The sequence below is a fragment of the Rattus norvegicus genome, chromosome 3, assembly GCF_036323735.1.
Source record: "Rattus norvegicus strain BN/NHsdMcwi chromosome 3, GRCr8, whole genome shotgun sequence".
NCBI lineage: Eukaryota > Metazoa > Chordata > Mammalia > Rodentia > Muridae > Rattus > Rattus norvegicus.
Window position 1 is genome coordinate 57,979,917 of NC_086021.1, and position 17,626 is coordinate 57,997,542.

Here is a 17,626-nt window from a genome sequence, read left to right on the forward strand (position 1 = left end):
TCATATTATAAATATCAACAAATCTGTCTTATGTATGAATTATATATATGGTTTAAAGTAGAGAAAATACTAGAATGTTTTCTGCATAAGCATTTGGCTATATATTGTTTAGTTAATGCCCCCAGGCCCAATGCATATTGCTGGTTCCCAGGTGTGAGTAAGAACTGAAGAGGGAGGGAGGCCTCGGTGTAAGTGGGTCTGCCCTCATTCTAATCCGCTTCCCACTGGGACTGTCACCGTTCAGCTCTGGGTTTATATAGTCTTACACGACATGCTGTTATACCCCAAGCACTTTCTAAGTATGTCCCTATATTTTCCCACTAAAGAGCAAACATAATAAAAATATAGCTACAGATAAGGTAGATTCTTGGGATGGTTTTAAATTACTAGTAAAATTCATGGAAGAACGAGCAATTTGTAGGGATCCAGTGAGAAAGGAGGTGCCTTTTAAGCTGGATCCTTTTTTTTTTTTTTTTTTTTTTTTTAAAAAAAAAAAGGACTTGATTTGGTGGAGAAAATTTCATGAATAGAGATTGACAGTGTAAGTAAGACTACATGGTTGATTAGGATAACATCTCCCCATTTTACAGATAGGGGAGAGTTTAAGTATCTCCTATATTCTAAATTCTGCAATTCAGATGTCTCCTATGAGCATCCAGTTCCATCATGTGTGGCTCTAGAGAGAACCACCATCAGACAGCTTCAGACAAGGGTCTGAGTCCTTAGTGGAGGTTCCTGGCCCTGGAGTGATCCTGGGGAAAGTAGGCCAACAGCTGTCACCCTTTAGGGACCGAGTGTTAACACGGTTAGCGTTCACAGAGCTCCAGGATTGTGATCACTACTTACCATTTATTTGTGACTGCCCTAAAACTGTTGCCGAAGATAGAAGAACTCAGTGTGGCCCCATTCGAGGAAAGAGCAGAATCTCCAACAGGGAACTGTGCCTTTGAAAAACACTTGTCTCTGGAGACTCTAACTCAGCAGTCCAACCGGGATGGCGGTGACAATGGCAAGCATCATTTTAAAAGCTCACGGATGCTGGGACAGTGGCTACGTGGTTCAGAGCACTTGCAAAGAACCCAGGCTTCTGTTTCCTTCAGCCACATGGAAGCTCATAGTCATGTGTAACTCCCGTTCTGTGGCATCCCACGCTCTCTTCTGGCCTCTGTGGGTACTACACACATAGGCAAACTCTTGTAGATACAGAGGTAGACAAGAATAATTAAAAAGGAAAAAAATCATTAAAGTCACATTGGTTCCTTTGATGGTCCTTACAGGCTGAGGTCTAGAGATCTAAACACATACCACAGTCTGCCTCACGTCCTGCTGGCCCCTCCAGAGACTGTAGGTCCAGGCTCTGGAAACAATGGGTTGGAAATACAGGCAGTATACATGTTGCTTCCTCATGTGTTTACCAGCCTGTCTTCCCAAAGGAAGACTAGCATCACTCACTTGGCAGTTGATGAGAATGTTTTGCTTTAGGTCTCCTGTTGGGAGGATGGTAATGGTAGTGCATGAGGCCATGTTGGGTTGGGAAGAGCTCCCTCATCTCCTAAGTAGACAGTTGACCAATGCTCTGTTAATGATATAGGCATGCAGTAAATTAGAAGAGGCAGCAGTCAGTAGGACAAAGAGAATACAATTTTAGGAGGGTAAATAGAGTCTTAAAATCAAAGAATGCCAAGAGTTAAAAGCGAGATGTGACAGTCTGATGCCTTTAATTCACTAATGACATTGGCACTCAGGTAAGATCGAATAGTCCTAGGAGAAGTCCCCAGAGTAGCAAACCAAGTCCCTAAAGGACAAACTCAGCCATCATACCCACAGATCTCAGTATTAAGATAAACACACTCCATTTACGATCACACTTATAAGACTAGATAGATGTCTGGTGCTCAGGAGGGCTTGCTGCTCTTACAGAGGACCCTAGTTCCCAGTACACATAGTGGGTGGCTCACAAAGAGCTCCAAGGAATCTCCACCCATTTTAGGACCTCTACAAGGCATCTACATGCATGTACGTTATCTCTCTCTTTCCCTCCTCCCGCCCCACCTCCCTCTCTCTCTCTCTCTCTCTCTCTCTCTCTCTCTCTCTCTCTCTCTCTCCCCACCTCTCTCACATACACACACACACATTTTAAAATCTTAAAATATTTTTTAAAGGCAATACTTAAATCTCTCCAGAATTATGACATCAATGAAAACCATAATTAAATATTGTAGGATTACACTTGTATCTAAGTCTTGACCTGTTCCAATGTGCTGGCTAAGTGTTTTGTCAGCTAGATACTAGGTAATGTCATTTGGGAAAAGGGAACATTAAATGAGGAACTGCTTCCATCAGATTGCCTGAGGGATGTTTTCTTGATTAATGATTGATGTGGGTTTCAGACCATTTGTGGGTGGAATTATTCACGGGCATGTGGTCTTGGGCTCTCTAAAAAGGCAGCCATAGCAACCCAGTAAGTGGTGTTCCTCCATGGCCTCTGCTTCGGTTCTGCCTCCAGGTTTCTGCCTTGAGATCTTGCTCTGACTTCCCTCAGTGATGGTCTGTGTCCTGAGAGTACTGAGCTGAAATAAACCCTTTCCTCTCCAAGGTGCTTCTGGTTATGAAGTTTTATCACAATAGGTATCCTGTCAATGACAACCAACATCTCAGGTAGCCATTCTAAACAGAGAGGATTCCTGGTCTCTAAATCGAGAATCGACTGAGGACCTCCACCAGTGAGACTAGGAATCTGTGCCTTTGAAAGCATTCAAGGTTTCTAGGCAGTTTCACTGGGGAACTAGTAGCTGAGGCACTCATATGGTTAAACCAGCTCTTTTGACTATAGACTAAATAGCTCCATCACAGATTCCATTCTGCTTGCATTTGAGAAACACCAAAAAGCCCAGGTTACTATCTTGGGGTATCATGGGGAACATGATATATCTGAGCAGGAATTCGCCCACTGACCGACCGTGAACAAGGAATGGCATAGGTAAAAGGTATCTTTGTATTGTGGTAATTCACAGCTAACCATGGGTTCCATCTAGAGCAATAGAGAATGGATTTTTCCATGCAGAAGGAAGGACAAACGGACAGTAAGAAGACAGATTACACTTGAGTAGCTAATGAAAAGGGACTGTCATTAGTCACTGTTCCACTGCTGTGAAGAGACACCATGGCCAAGGCAACTCTGATGAGAAGATTTCTTTGATTAAAAGAAAGCATTTGGCCAAGGGCTTGTTTACAGTTTCAGAGAGTTAATCCGTTTCCAACATGGTGGGAAGCATGGCAGCACTGGAGCAATCGTTGAGTGTTACATCCTGATCCTTAGCCAGAGAAAGAAACTCTGGGCTTCTGAAACCTCAAAACCCACCCCTAGTGACATGCCTTCTCCAACAAGGCCACACCTCTTAAACCTTGTAATCTGTTCAAAGTGTTCCATTCCCATTCCAGACATTTAAATAGATGAGACTATGGGGGCGGCCATTTTAATTTTCAAGGCGGGGTTTCTCTGTGTAGACCTTGATACCCTGGAACTCACTCCTCACTCTGTAGACCAAGGTGGTCTCCAGCTCAGAGATCCCTCTGCCCTGCCTCCCAGGTCCTGGACTTAAAGGCTTGTAGCTTTGGAGGACTTCCCTACCTCCTTTTTTTTTTTTTTTTGTTATTATCTTGAGACAGGGTTTCTCTGTGTAACAGCTCTGGCTAGATTCCTGGAACTCACTTTGTAGACCAGGCTAGCCTCAGACTCTGAAGAGATCTGCTTGCCGGTCTCCTGAGTGCTGGGGTTAAAGGCATGCACTACCATGTCCTACTCAGGAGCCATTATTATTCAAACCACTATAGGGATAGCAGTTGAATTCAGAATGAGTAATAACAGATTAATTCTGTGGTAGTTAAAGATGCCTCCAAAGCACTGGGGTAGCCTGGTACACACAACAGAAATAGACATTAAAAAGAGCTTTGAGTGGTTGTGGCTCCCTCTCTCCTCTTCTTCTTCTCTTCTCTTCTCTTCTCTTCTCTTCTCTTCTCTTCTCTTCTCTTCTCTTCTCTTCTCTTCTCTTCTCTTCTCTTCTCTTCTCTTCTCTTTTCTTTCTGAATCCTTTATTCTGCCAGCAAAGAAATCCAGGTCAAGATGCTTTGAAAGAGGCAAACATATTAATCTTTAAAACTAATGGGTTAAATAGCTCCTATGTATAGCTGCTTGGTGGATATCCGCCATGACATGCTGTTGACATGGCTTGGAAACCATGGAAGAGCGTGAATGATTGCTCCTGACTCTCTCAGACTCCTGTATGCTCAGGTTCACATTGTTCCACTATCACTCCTCAGTAATGAATCGGGCAAAACTCTCTGACGTGGTTCCTTAGGAATGGGCTGCAGAGACCCCTTCATTTCTGCTGAGGGAGAAGAAGCATGCAAACCAGATTCACTTTTGTGTCTACATGACATGAGCAGCCATTACACAGGTGTAGTTTACAATCCCACAGGAACTGGGAAGGTGTGTGTCGGAAGGGTGGTAAATGCTGTGTCCCACACATTGCTCACATCTAAACCACCCTACACACTTGGTCAAATCAAGATGTAAAAAAATGATTATTAATAGCCTGTATATATTAATTGATGCTGGAAATTAGTATGGCAGCAGTTATCCCTTTACCAGCTAGTTTTTCAAATAACCACACAGAGACCTTTTAATATTTCAAAGCATAGGCTTTAGCTGGGTTCAGTCTGCTCATCTGAGTTGCCCCTACTGACTACCTAGCTCCATCTAGTCACAGGGCTAGCCATACCTTCTAGGCCCATAGTCACATCCATCTCCTCCCAAGTCTCTTGATGAAAGAACCTTCCTCTTTCTTCTTCCCAGAGTTCATTTCTTCTTCCCAGGAAGTCCTACCTTCCCCTCTTTACTGCCAATCACAGGCTTTAGTCTTTTATTAGTTAACTTGGGGAGGATGGTTTACACAACAAAAATGTGAGAGAGTGCGCTGCATTTCAAGACAGCAGCACCAGACCAACAGGGTTGAAAGAAGACATCTCTTCTCTCCTTCCAGCCTGGTTTTAGAAAGTTGCCGAGGGTGAGAGAGCAAGAAACCGGTTTCCATCTTTTTTCAGAATTCACATGTTGGCCATTAAAAGAATGTTAAGGGTTGTCAAGGCCAGTGAGAGACATGTGTAATAGAGCAGTTGCTACACAAGCCTGATAACCTGAGTCCAAACCCTGGAACTCACATCCAGGTGAGAGGAGAGACCCGGGCTCTGTAAAGCCGTCCTCAGACTGCTATGTGTATGCTGTAACACATATGTGCATGCATGCATACTCGTGCACGCACAGTAATAAATAAAAAATTAAAAGGCATATGCCTAAACCAGAGCATCGTTACAGACAGATAGTGACTGCATGCTATATATCACAGCATATAATTTCCATCTGCCAACAAGACCCACAGATGATTGTAAGATATAAAATCACCTAAATAAAAACGTTATAGTAGGGTCCAGGAAGATGGCTCGGCACTTGCTGCACCACCTAACAATCTGAGTTCAATCCTCCGGGTTCCACAGGGTAGAAAGGATTGTCTTCTGACCCTCAGATGTACGCCATGGCATGCATACCTCATGCATTCAGCCATTTTTGTTTGTTTGGTTTAAATACTCTGTTGCAGCCAAAATGTGCTGTTCTTGACATTTATTTATTTATTTATTTATTTATTTATTTATTTATTTTGAGACGATCTTTCTACATAGCCCTGAATGGCCTGAAACTCACTATGTAGATAGATCAGGTTGGCCTAGATATGCCTGCCGCCTCAGGGTCCTGAGCGCTGGGATTAAAGGCAGGCACCACCATGCCTGGAGCTATTCCTAACTTTGACATTCACTAGTTGGCCTCATTCCTCCACTGGCTTTGCCCTCAGTGCTCCACATCCACAGGAGGATCCGGGGAGTTGGTATTGGGTGGGGCACCTGATGAGCTTCAGAAAGTCTAAGCCAAGCAGACTGGCAAGGAGCTCTCCTGGGCACTGTGTTACTCCGTCCAGAATTGGATTTCTCCTGCTAGCAATAGGGCTACCAGAGTGGAGACAATCTGCAGCAAACCACAGCCCATGCATTTGAAGAGCAAGTGCTCTGCTATGAAGTAAGGGCATTTTGATTAGACAGCACTGTGTGGTGGTTTGGTTGAGAGTGACCTCCGTGGGGTCGAATCTTTGTGTGTTTGAGTTCTTAGTTATTGGATTATTTAAGGAGGAGCTGTGTCACAGAAAGTTCAAAAGCCCAAACCAGACTTACCTGCCTGCCTGCCTGTATCCATGTTGCAAATCAGTTGGATACTTTGAGCTTACATCTGCTCCAGGACCATACCTGCTGCTAAGCTCCCTGTCACGATGACCACAGACTAAACCTCCGAAACTGCAAGGGAGCCCCCCCCCCCCCCCCCAGTTAAATTGCTTTCTTTAAAAAAAAGATTTATTTATTTATTTATTTATTTATTTATTTATTTATTTATTTATTTATTTAATAAGTACACTGTGGCTGTCTTCAGACACACCAGAAGAGGGCATCAGATCTCATTACAGATGGTTGTGAGCCACCATGTGGTTGCTGGGATTTGAATTCAGGACCTCCGGAAGAGCATTCAGTGCTCTTAACCACTGAGCCATCTTTAAATCCTGCCTTGCCTAAATAAAACAGTCTGCCCCATGGAGGTTGAGACATCCCCACCAATGAGAAGGAAGCAAATGCAGTCCCTGCCCAAATCATCATGCTATTCTTCAACATCTGTTAAAGGCATTTCCAAAGGACCCAAACCATTTGGATACAGCCAAGGTCCTGGGTGCCAAGAGGACTGTGGTTTAAAGCATTTCTAACGGTGGGAAGGGGTAGGGGATGATTTCCCTACAGGCTCATAATGGAGGGAAGAAGGTATCACTAAAGTTTTGTAATGAAGAACATTTTCTTGTGGTAAGATACAGACACGTAACCTTCAACCTCACCGAGGACACTGACTATTCATACTAACCCCGTAGCCACTGCCAGCTCCCAGGGTGCCCTGTGTCCACCTCTCACACAGACACATAGACTCATATACAGACACACACATACACAGACGCACAGACTCACATGCAGACACACACACAGACACACAGACTCACATGCAGACACACACACAGACACACAGACTCACATGCAGCCCCACACACAGACACACAGACTCACATGCAGCCCCACACACAGACACACAGACTCACATGCAGACACACACAGACACACAGACTCACATACAGATACACAGACTCACATACAGACACACACACACAGAGACACACAGACTCACATACAGACACACACACAGACACACAGACTCATATGCAGACACACACACACACACAGACACACACAGTCATGTTTGAGGACTGAATGTAAATACTTCTGGGTTAATTATATAAAAATTAAGGGCCCCTTGCTTATGTGTTTTCTTCGTGCCATGTCACCGGGGGCCTGTTTCAAGTACTTTTTCTCTTGTCACAGTAACGTGACCTGCAGAGCCCCTGCAGGAAAGCACCATTGCAAGGCATTCTCTCTTATGACTCAGTAGACTTTCCTTTTGGGCCTGCTGTTGTTTCCTTTTTCAGGACGTATGAAGCAAGCCATGATTTTATACTTATTTCTAGTTGAAAAGCATCTTTTACCTTCTCTTGCAAACAGAAGCAGTCTGATGGCCTTCGTGGCCAGTGAAACCACTGCTCTAGGGGACTCTGTAGCTGCCAGGACCTCTTACTTCATACACACTTTCCAAATGACTATTGTGATAGAAGCAGACTCTGAACCTGCTGAGGAGTCCTAAGAACTTAAGAATGAAATGTTCATACTGGACACTTTCAACTGAAACCCTGTTACTTTACTCCAATAAAGTAATAGTGAATGGATTCTGTAGTGATCTTAACCCCCTCTCTCTCAATGAAGAGTAGGTCTATCTTTGCTGGAAAGACACTAGGCCGAGAACCTGATGTTTCACTACTATTAAACAGTCCTGTGAAAACTTCAGTCATTTCCAGATGTTTTCAGACATCCAGATGTTCAGTGACAGGCACCTAAAGCAAGCACTTAATTTCTGTGCATGCATTTTAGCGTGGGTTGCATAAAGAATCATGACAGAAGAAAAGGGCTAATGACATCTCTAAAGACTGACACACTGGGCTGGAGAGATGGCTCAGCAGTTAAGAGCACTGACTGCTCTTCCAGAGGTCCTGAGTTCAAATCCCAGCAACCACATGGTGGCTCACAAACATCCGTAATATGATTCAGTGCCCTCTTCTGGTGTGTCTGAAGAAAGCTACAGTGTACTTGTATACATAAAATAAATAAAACTTAAAAAAAGAAAAAGACAGACACACTGTGGGGCTGGGGAGTTGGCTCAGTGGTTAAGAGCACTGAATGTTCTTACAGAGGACCAGGGTTCAATTAATTCCCAACACTTATGTAACAGGTCACACTGCAACTTAAATAGCAAAGGTATAAGTGACTTATTTCTGAAATATTCCCAGTGTCCAACCTGGATCTCTTCAGTTCAGTAGGCCTCTTATTCAATCACATTTCTCCCTAGGTGCTTTAGAGCATAACCCCGTTCATGTCGAGCAGTGTCTGCAGGAACACACAGCAGTTATTTAGTGGTCGCTGCATTCACGTCAAAATAACATCACAGAATCTGGGTGACAGCTGACTCATTCTCTCCCCTCACTTGATTCCCAACAAGCATGCACCTTGACTACAAACAGCCCTTGACCTCAACGACCTGATGGCCAATATCTCAGACCAACAAGAGGAAACTACCTAAAGGTGATGCTACTCCTGCCTCCTCTTACTCTTACTCTTTCCCACACTCAACCAGCCTTAAATCAGGGAGTCTTGCTCTTAGCCAAGTGGTACCCCACATTTGTAGTTAGGGTTTTACTGCTGTGAATAGGCACCATGCCCAAGGTAACTCTTATAAGGACATTTAATAGAGGCTGGTTTACAGGTTCATTCCATCATCATCAAGGTGGGAACATGGCAGCATCCAGACAGGCATGGTGTAGGAGGAGCTGAGAGTTGTATGTCTTGTTTGGAAGGCAGAGAGGAGAAGACTGACTTCCAGGCATCTAGGACTAGGGTATTAAAGCCCATGCCCACAGTGACATACCCACTCCAACAGGGCCACACCTATTCCAACAAGGCTACACCTTGGAATGTGCCACTCCCTGGGCCAAACCTATATAAAGCACCACATTCCACTCCTCGGCCACTATAGGCTTGTTAAAAACATATGAGTCTATGGGGTTGGGGTGCATACCTAGCCATGGTATAATAAAAAAAAGTAGCCCAACACTTAGCCCAACTTACAAAGTCCCCATAGTCTATAGTAGTCTTAACAATGTTAAAAGCGGGGTTGGGGATTTAGCTCAGTGGTAGAGCGCTTGCCTAGGAAGCGCAAGGCCCTGGGTTCGGTCCCCAGCTCAAAAAAAAAAGTTAAAAGTCCAAATTTCTAGGTTTCTTCTGAGATTCATTAAATCACTTAACTTTAATCCCCAAAGCAATTAGGAAACCAGCTAGACAAACTCCTAACTGCCTCTCCCTGGCTGATGTAAAGTGATCTTCAGATCTCCAGCTCCTTTTTCATCTTCGTTAACTGGAATAAAGTTCTTTCCCCTGGACTGGTTCCTCTCCCTGTTAGCAGCTCTCCTCAGCAGACAGCTCACCACTCTGGCATCTTTAACATTTTGGGGTCTCCAAGTCAACTTCAGCGTCACAGCTTCTTGCTCTGATGTCTGGGATCCGCACACGATCTTCTGGGCTCCCCCAAAGGGCTTGAATAACTTCTCCAGCTCTGCCCTTTTTAGTACTGGAGCACTTCACCTCAGTGATGCTAGTCTGTTCTTAATCAGTGCTAATTTCTTTACTCCATCTAACCAGCATCAATTGTCCCAGTGGTTCCTTCTATTCTTGACACTAAATCCAGAGCCAGATGGCTCAAGCTGCTGAGTTCTGCTGTTTGCTGGGGTTGGAACATCCTCCCTCTCCCACCCATCCCCGCCGTTATACTGTTACCAACTTACAGTTTTACAGCTCTCTCACTGCCTAAACCCGACTGTCCTGGAACTTTCTCTGTAGATTGACCTTGAATTCAGAGAGCAGCATGGCTTTGTCTCCTGAATACTGGAATTAAAGCCATGCACCATCATGCCTAGACTTAAGCTTTTCCCCTACTCTGTCTCTGGCTGGCCTTGATCTCAGAAATCTGCTAGCCCAACTGTCCTGAGATTAATGGCGTGTACTATCTTGCCTGGGTCTAAACTTTCATGGCCACTATTCCTCAAGATCCAGATCAAAAAGCCTGTGTGTTCCAACTTAAAGATCTGGATCACAAGTGTACCTTCCACTTCTGGATTATAGTTTATCCCAGATTAAAAATCAAAATGAAAACAATATCCAAGTAATAAGAACACCTAGATACCATATCCCTTATTCAACAGTAAAAGCTTAGATAATCTTAGGTGGGTGGGATCTTGCCCCCAAGTCACTCTTAATTTATCTCCTTGAATATAGGAATCTGCTCCATTTCACCTCCTGGTGCCCCTTCATTACTTGAACCATACATTTCATATTTTTTCTCTTTTAGCTTGCTCCTTTTCATTAAAATGCTCCTCATAAGATTAAACCAGAAACAGTCTCTCCTGGGCTCTTTTCAGACTTCCCTTGTCAATTCAATTAGCATAAATCTCTTTACCTTAGCTTCCTGTAGACTCTTCAGACAAGGGCATAAAGCAGACACATTCTTCACCCAAATACTACAAAACAGTCTGTAGGCCACATACTGAAATTCTTCTCCACTGAAAACCTCTTGAGCCAGGTCTGCACAGTTCAAATCACTCTCAGCAAAAGACTTACATATTCCTAGTAGGATTTTTCCATTAAGCCCCACTTAAAGCATTCAGTTGCTTTCCAAATACAGTTTCCAAATCCATGTTCTTCTAAACAAAAGCATTGTCAGGCCTCTTACAACAATACCCTAGTCCCTGCCTAACTTCTCTTTTAGTTAGGGTTGTACTGCTCTGAAAGACACCATGACCAAGACAACTCTGATAAGGACCACATGTAATTGGGGCTGGCTTACAGGTTCAGAGGTTCAGTCCATTATCATCAAGGCAAAGCATGGCAGTGTCTAGGCAGGCATGGTGCAGGAGGAGCTGAGAGTTCTACATCTTGTTCCAAAGGCAAAGAGAAGACTGGCTTCCAGACAGCTAGGACTAGAGTATTAAAGGCCACACCCACAGTGACCTGCCTCCTCCAATAAGGCCACACATCCTAATAGTGCCACTCCTTGGGCCAGCCATATACAAACCATCACGCCCTTCTATCCAACAGATAGTGGGTTTGGGCAGCAGTTCTGCAAAGTGGTCTGTGAGCATTGAGCACTCTTGTGGCCCTTCTGTAGCGTTTATGAGGGTAGTGTTTTTAAAATCATAAAGTGCTACTTGCCTTTTGTAGCCAACATGTGCACTGGAAGGATGAAACCAACAGGGATTCAGTAGCGGACAAATTAACTGCTGTTACCTCAGCAGGGATCGAAAATCATCAGAGTTCTCTATTCATGATTTAAAAGCCAGTTTGGGGGCTGGTGAAATGGCCCAGCGGCTAAGAGCACTGGCTGTTCTTACCGAAGGCCTGAGTTCAATTCCCAGCAACCACATGGTGGCTCATGACCATGTATCTGTAAGGAGATCTGGTGCCCTCTCCTGGCATGTATGTGTACAGATAGCAGCACACTCACACATTTAATAAATAAGTGAATAAATTTAAAGAAGTCCACTTTCACCTCAGAATATATTTGATGAAGCAGTGAAAAGTATTGATTTTATTATCCGTTTATGTTGATGAGATGAGAGGTTTACATGATGAAACAGTGCCTAGTTGAAGTAGCCCCACTGTACATAGGACAGGAAGAAGCATCCTGCATCATTCCAGTTGTAAAGCTAGCTACTCCTTTTTCCAAGTGTGAATGAAAGAGAAGATGAAGAGGCCTGGGCGTGGTGGTGCACGCCTTTAATCCCTGCATTGGAGAGGCAGAGGCAGCGTAATGTCTGTGACTAAGGCCAGACTGATCTACAAGTGAATTCTGGGACAGTCAAGGGTTTACAGTGCAAGCCTGGCCCCTCTGCTCCCCATCCAGATGCAACCAACTGTAACTATTCGGATGTATATTCTTGCTAGACATATCTTGAAAACGAACCAAGTGAGCCTTTAAAAACAACTGGCCATATTTTGTTTCCCATGACAAAGTTCAAGACAACCAGTGAAAAATGGGGACTTTGGAAAATTGGCTCTCTCCACTGAGTACCCATCAGCCTCCTCAGTTTTAAAGATTCGTCTGAATTCTGGTGGTAAAAATAAAGAATAGCATGGTTTTTAAATAGTGTATTATAAAAACATATCATTATGTAGAACATCTAAAATTTTCAAATGACCGCTGAATATTGTCGTCAAATTATACATTGATGTACAGGAAAGGCAAGTGGATTTAGACCTACTGTGTGGGGCTGTAGTGTGCCTTCAGATCCATGTATAGCCCGGATTTAAACTGCATCACTGGTCCTATGTTGTAAAATTTCAAAGAAGAATAATACTTCTGCTACATGTTGCTGTTATATTTCATGCTCTCCGCATTTGTGTAGGGCTGGGTTTTTTTCACCTAATTCAACAAAAACAGCACAAGTGACTGCTGGATTTAAAAACTGGATTTAAGAATTGCACCTTTTCTTAAGCTAGACTTTTCGTTTTGTTGCATCATAAAGACAGGGCGTCTCTGTGTTACAGCCTTGGCTGCTCAGGTGTCCTAGAACTCGCAGAAATCCACTTGCCTCTGCCTCACAAACGCTGGGATTAGAGATGAATACCTCCACCTTGCTTATTTAGCTAAACTTTAAAAGATACGCAAGTATGCTAAACAATTCAACTGAGTTGTCTTCTCGTTCAAGTGTGTATGTTGAAGCTCGCACACTTAGTGTGACTGAGGTAGCTTCAGAGTAAGTGTAGATCATGGAAACAGCTGATGAAGTTCTAGGCTGTGGTATTTTAATCTATCAGGATTGCAAGAAGAAAGGGACAGTCTTTTTCATATGGTTGAGTAATGCACTCCTGCACACACACACACGCACACACACGCATGCACGCGCGTACACACACTCACAGATTTAAAATGACTCTATTCAGTCTCATAATTGTAATCATTATCACATAATGTTTATTTTGTTATTTTTTCCCCCTACTTTCCATATCTATGGGTTTTTTGTTTGTTTGTTTGTTCATTTTTGCCTGCCTGCATGTCTGTGTACCAAGTGTGTATCTGTTCCTGAAAGATGTTAGAAAAAGGAATTGGAAGCCCTGGAACTGGAGTCATAAGTGGCTGTGAACTTTCATGTGGGTGTTAGGAGTCAACCCTGGATCCTCTGGAAGAACCGCCAGTGCTCTTAACTGCTGAGCCATGTCTCCAGTCCCTATTGTGTTATTAGTTTATTATTATATATATCTCAAAATTTTCCTTGTTATTTTTAGTATGGTAAATACCAAATGACCTGCAATTAAGAAAGTTCTTTGGGGTTTTTAGCATTTTAAAAAAAATGAGTTTGACCCCAAACTTTCGATTCCCCTGCCTCTCCCAGGTGCGGGGTGTACAGGTAAACATGTAACCACGTAACCATGGCATAGCCCTAGGTGGCACAGCCCACCTAGGTTTTGTTCGTGTGCTGGAGACAGGGTCCTATGTGACCCAGGGTTACCTTAATCTTGAGAAGTAGCATCCAGGGATTCCCTTGAGCTCCTGATCCTCTGGCCTCTGTATCACAAGTGCTGGGTTAGAGGTTTGTGCTTCTGTGCCAGTTGCTAAGGTACTAGAATTGAACCTGGAGCTCTGTGCATCGTTGTCAACACGCCATCAATTATGCCATATGCCCAGTGTAAGATATGATTTGAATTCTTCAAGCTTTACTTTTTTGGTAGGAATCTGTCTGTTTGGTTTTTGAGACTGAATTCCAGGCTAATTTTGAAGTCATGATAGAGGCAACCCTGAACTCCTAATCCTCCAGCTGCTATGTTAATAGTAGAGTGACAGGTGAATGCCACCACATGCTGGTTGTGGAGTGCCAGAGACAGAGCCCAAGGCTTGGTGGACGCTAAGCAAGCACTAGATAAATTGAGCTACAGCCTCAGCCACCCATGATTAAAAACCAAAACCTGAAGGAGAAAATAAAAGGTACAAATTCTAGCCCAAGTCAGAATCAACACGCCCTATGAAGAACTCCAGAATGTGGTGCGTCCCCATGAAGATGAAGCCACATGACTCAGAGATTGCTAGAGCTTCCCTTCTACAGAAAAGAACCCTTCTCTACAGCTCTGGTGTTTACCAAGACCAAGTATAACCCTGTAATCCCTGGGTGTCTGAGATGTGTCTACCTATATATGGAGGCTCTTGACAAGACTGGGCATTCTTTATCCCAAATGCAGAAGAGTTTAAATTTTAAGCAAGAAAATAATGCGACCATATAAAAACCAGCTCTCCCCCATGTGTGCTAGGCAGGACCAGAGTTCCCAGTTTGGAGAATTGGTTAATTGACAAGCATTCAGCTTTGTCCGGGGAGGTTTGACATGTTATACATCAAGCTATCAAACACACATATGCAGGGAAGAGAGAATCACCTTTACCAGCGCACTAACCGTATCCGTGGCACCCACACAAAGGAAGCACTACTTACTTGCCTTACACCTATTCCTGGAAGCAGCCTCAAAATGGAAATGCACTGTTGCTCTTGGTGGTGTACCAGCAAACCTGGAAAACCACAAGTATAGCTGGCGCATAACTGGTGAGGAAGGAGCCCTCGTATTCCACAGCCAAACAAAACAGAGCCTTGCAGCTCCTGTTACCCTCATTGGCGACTCCCAGCCTCAGTGACGCAGAGCTCAGGGGTCAGGTCTGTAAGACTTGAGCTTCAAGAACATTGACTGTTGGAGTTCGGTCAGGAACTGCCGGGCCATTTTCTTCTACTGATGTCTTCCAATTACGAATGAAAACTTAGTATGACTGTACCCTTGGCAGAGTGAGACAACAAATGAGAGAGTTGGGAAGGAGCCTCAAGTCCCACTGTGGGAGAAGAATAAATGGATGCTGAACTACCATGGGCAGAGCAGAGTGGGGTGTATGACGGGGGCCCAGGAGGGACATGTCAAGCTTAAATAATGACTGCAAAGCTCTGTCACTCAAGAGCTACGTACGCTAGCAATGCTTCCACACAGAGGCTCTTATTAGCGGGAGGACTAACTGTACGGCCTCCAGGCCCAGCTCATGTTTGCTAGGATAGAGAGCAGAGTTTTAAAATGAGACTCAACTGTTACCTACAGCAGACTGGACTGGAAAGGGCACCAGGAAAGCTCAGCAGCAGTCTTCCATAGGTATGAAATGGTGTGCCTCTCAAAGGCACATATGCTAAAGGCTTGGTGCCCACAGGTGCTGTAGGCCTAAGGGTAGGTCTCAGTTCATTGTTCATGGCCCCAAGGAGGCATGCAGGAAGCTGGACACTACCGGACCTCACTCCTGAGTTCACAGAGTAAACAGTCAGCTCTGCCACGTGCTCCCCCATACTGTGATGCCTGAGACTCACCAGGGCCCAAAGCTATAGAGTCAGCAGCTCTTGGACTAGACTTTCCAGAAGCACGAGTCGGAGGAAAAAAAATCTATTTCTCTTTATAATTGTGTCTCATCTTTCATAACAGGAGGCTGAATGACACCAGTGTAAAGTCACAGTGATGTACTTTAAGTTGTGTTACCATGTGACTTCTGTTTGTCGTAAATAGAAGCACCTGTTACTTCATTGTCTTGGCTAGTTTCAGTATCATGAACTAAAGAAGCACATAGCTCTTGGAATTATTTATATTTATATATGTATATACATATATATATATATTTGTGTGTGTATATATATATGCATTATTACATTATGAAATGCCACTTTAGGGGACTTCTTGAGGCTTAGTCTAGCTATCCTTAAAATCACAAATGAAATCACAGTGTTTAGTCATTAGCATGTATGGCCTGGTTTAGCATGTAGATAGTTCAAGCGAATACTCTCCAAGGCTAAATGAATTAACTAGTGCATATAGGGTGTGTTTTCAACAAAGCTACCCAAGGGCTGTGTGAGAATTAAGATTCATCCTTGAGAGGAATTATTTTGATGTAAATGTTTGACTGTTCTTTACTGAATCTAACTTCCATGTAGATGAAACATACCCCAGGATCCTGCAAGTCTGAGTATTTTACATGTTCAATGGAAATATCAATTTGAGCTAAAATGTGTGTGATTCAGGCCTCGGGGTGCTACTGTCTAAATCACTGGAAATTATGTCATGCTCTCAGATTATTTAATTGAGACAGACGTGAGAGCATGGCTAGTCTTCCTTACGAGGAGTTTAAATGTAAAGCTATTTACATCTTTTAGTATCTCTGTCTGGAGTGCATGCTGGTAAGACAGGAAACCCATAGCCAGTTTTCGTGAACTGTACTGTGAACACATACTAAAATCCTTGGGGAAGAGCAAGGACCCTGAAGGAGGAACACATTCGATGATAACAGGAAAACCATACGGAAAAGAAACCACGCACCCACATCTGGTCTGCTTCATGCTGTTGGTTGGAGGCTAGCCAGCTTTGAACAAAAATAAGGAGTATATACGTAAGAGAGAGAAAATACTCTGAAAATAACTGTCAATACCAAAATTTCTTTAGCTAATTTTGGGATGCTTCTGCTTGTAGAGTCTTATGCATGATAACCACGTGTGTTGCAGGTCTGCGGAGAAAAGCAGCGTTTTGAGAAGCTGATGGAACATTTCAGGAATGAAGATAATAACATAGATTTTATGGTGAGTTGCCTTGGCCCTCCTTTCAGCAACACAAATCCAGTTTCAAAACACACCGCCATATTCAAGTCTGCCCAGTACAAAGCTCAGGAAAATGAAGTTAGTGATCCACTCTAGAATGTTTTCTTTATGTTCCCTTTCTGGTGCTTTTTCCAGGTTTACTCCTTTGATTAAAGGATAGAACTGCTGATAATTTAATGAGTAAGAGGGAAAGTCTCATGGTTGGAAAAAGGAAGTCATGACCTAGTGTGGATGCCCATAGCCACCATGTTGAGCGCCTAACGGCCTAAGCTAGGTGGGCCTTTGGCCTTTTGCTCTTGCAGCTTTTCAGTGGCCTCTCTAGACCACACGCTCACAGACTAAAGTGGTTGGCTTTGCTGACTGGACCGTTGGCATGTCTAGATGGACCCAATGCTGCTGGGTCTTCTTCCTTGTGCTTCCTTCCCACTGTGGCTAACCCCAGGGTGTTTCAACACTTCTGAATCCCAGTACCCCAGTCTTCATTCTGGGCTCAAGACAGAATTTCTCACGAGGCTTCCTTAGCCATTGCATTCCAGTGCACCCCTGTCCTTGTCCTTGACCTAGTTCAGTTTCGCACACTTCTGGACCCAGGGGTTCCTTCTGTGGAGCACTTGCCTTCAGAGCTTGCATCCTTCCTAACTGTTCTCTCATGCGAGGCCTGTCCTGTGGCCTCTCAG

The 17,626-nt window shown here is 43.8% G+C and overlaps 1 protein-coding gene across 11 annotated transcripts in view; it reads left to right on the top strand.

The window, feature by feature from the left end:
- Fmnl2 (formin-like 2) overlaps positions 1 to 17,626 on the top strand; it is a 275,597-nt gene that overhangs the window by 221,681 nt on the left and 36,290 nt on the right. For all 11 annotated transcript variants that reach the window (XM_039106785.2, XM_039106787.2, XM_039106784.2 and 8 more), the window contains one exon: positions 16,857 to 16,931. In XM_039106785.2, the coding sequence (XP_038962713.1) occupies positions 16,857 to 16,931 (75 nt within the window). The remainder of the gene's footprint in view (positions 1 to 16,856; positions 16,932 to 17,626) is intronic.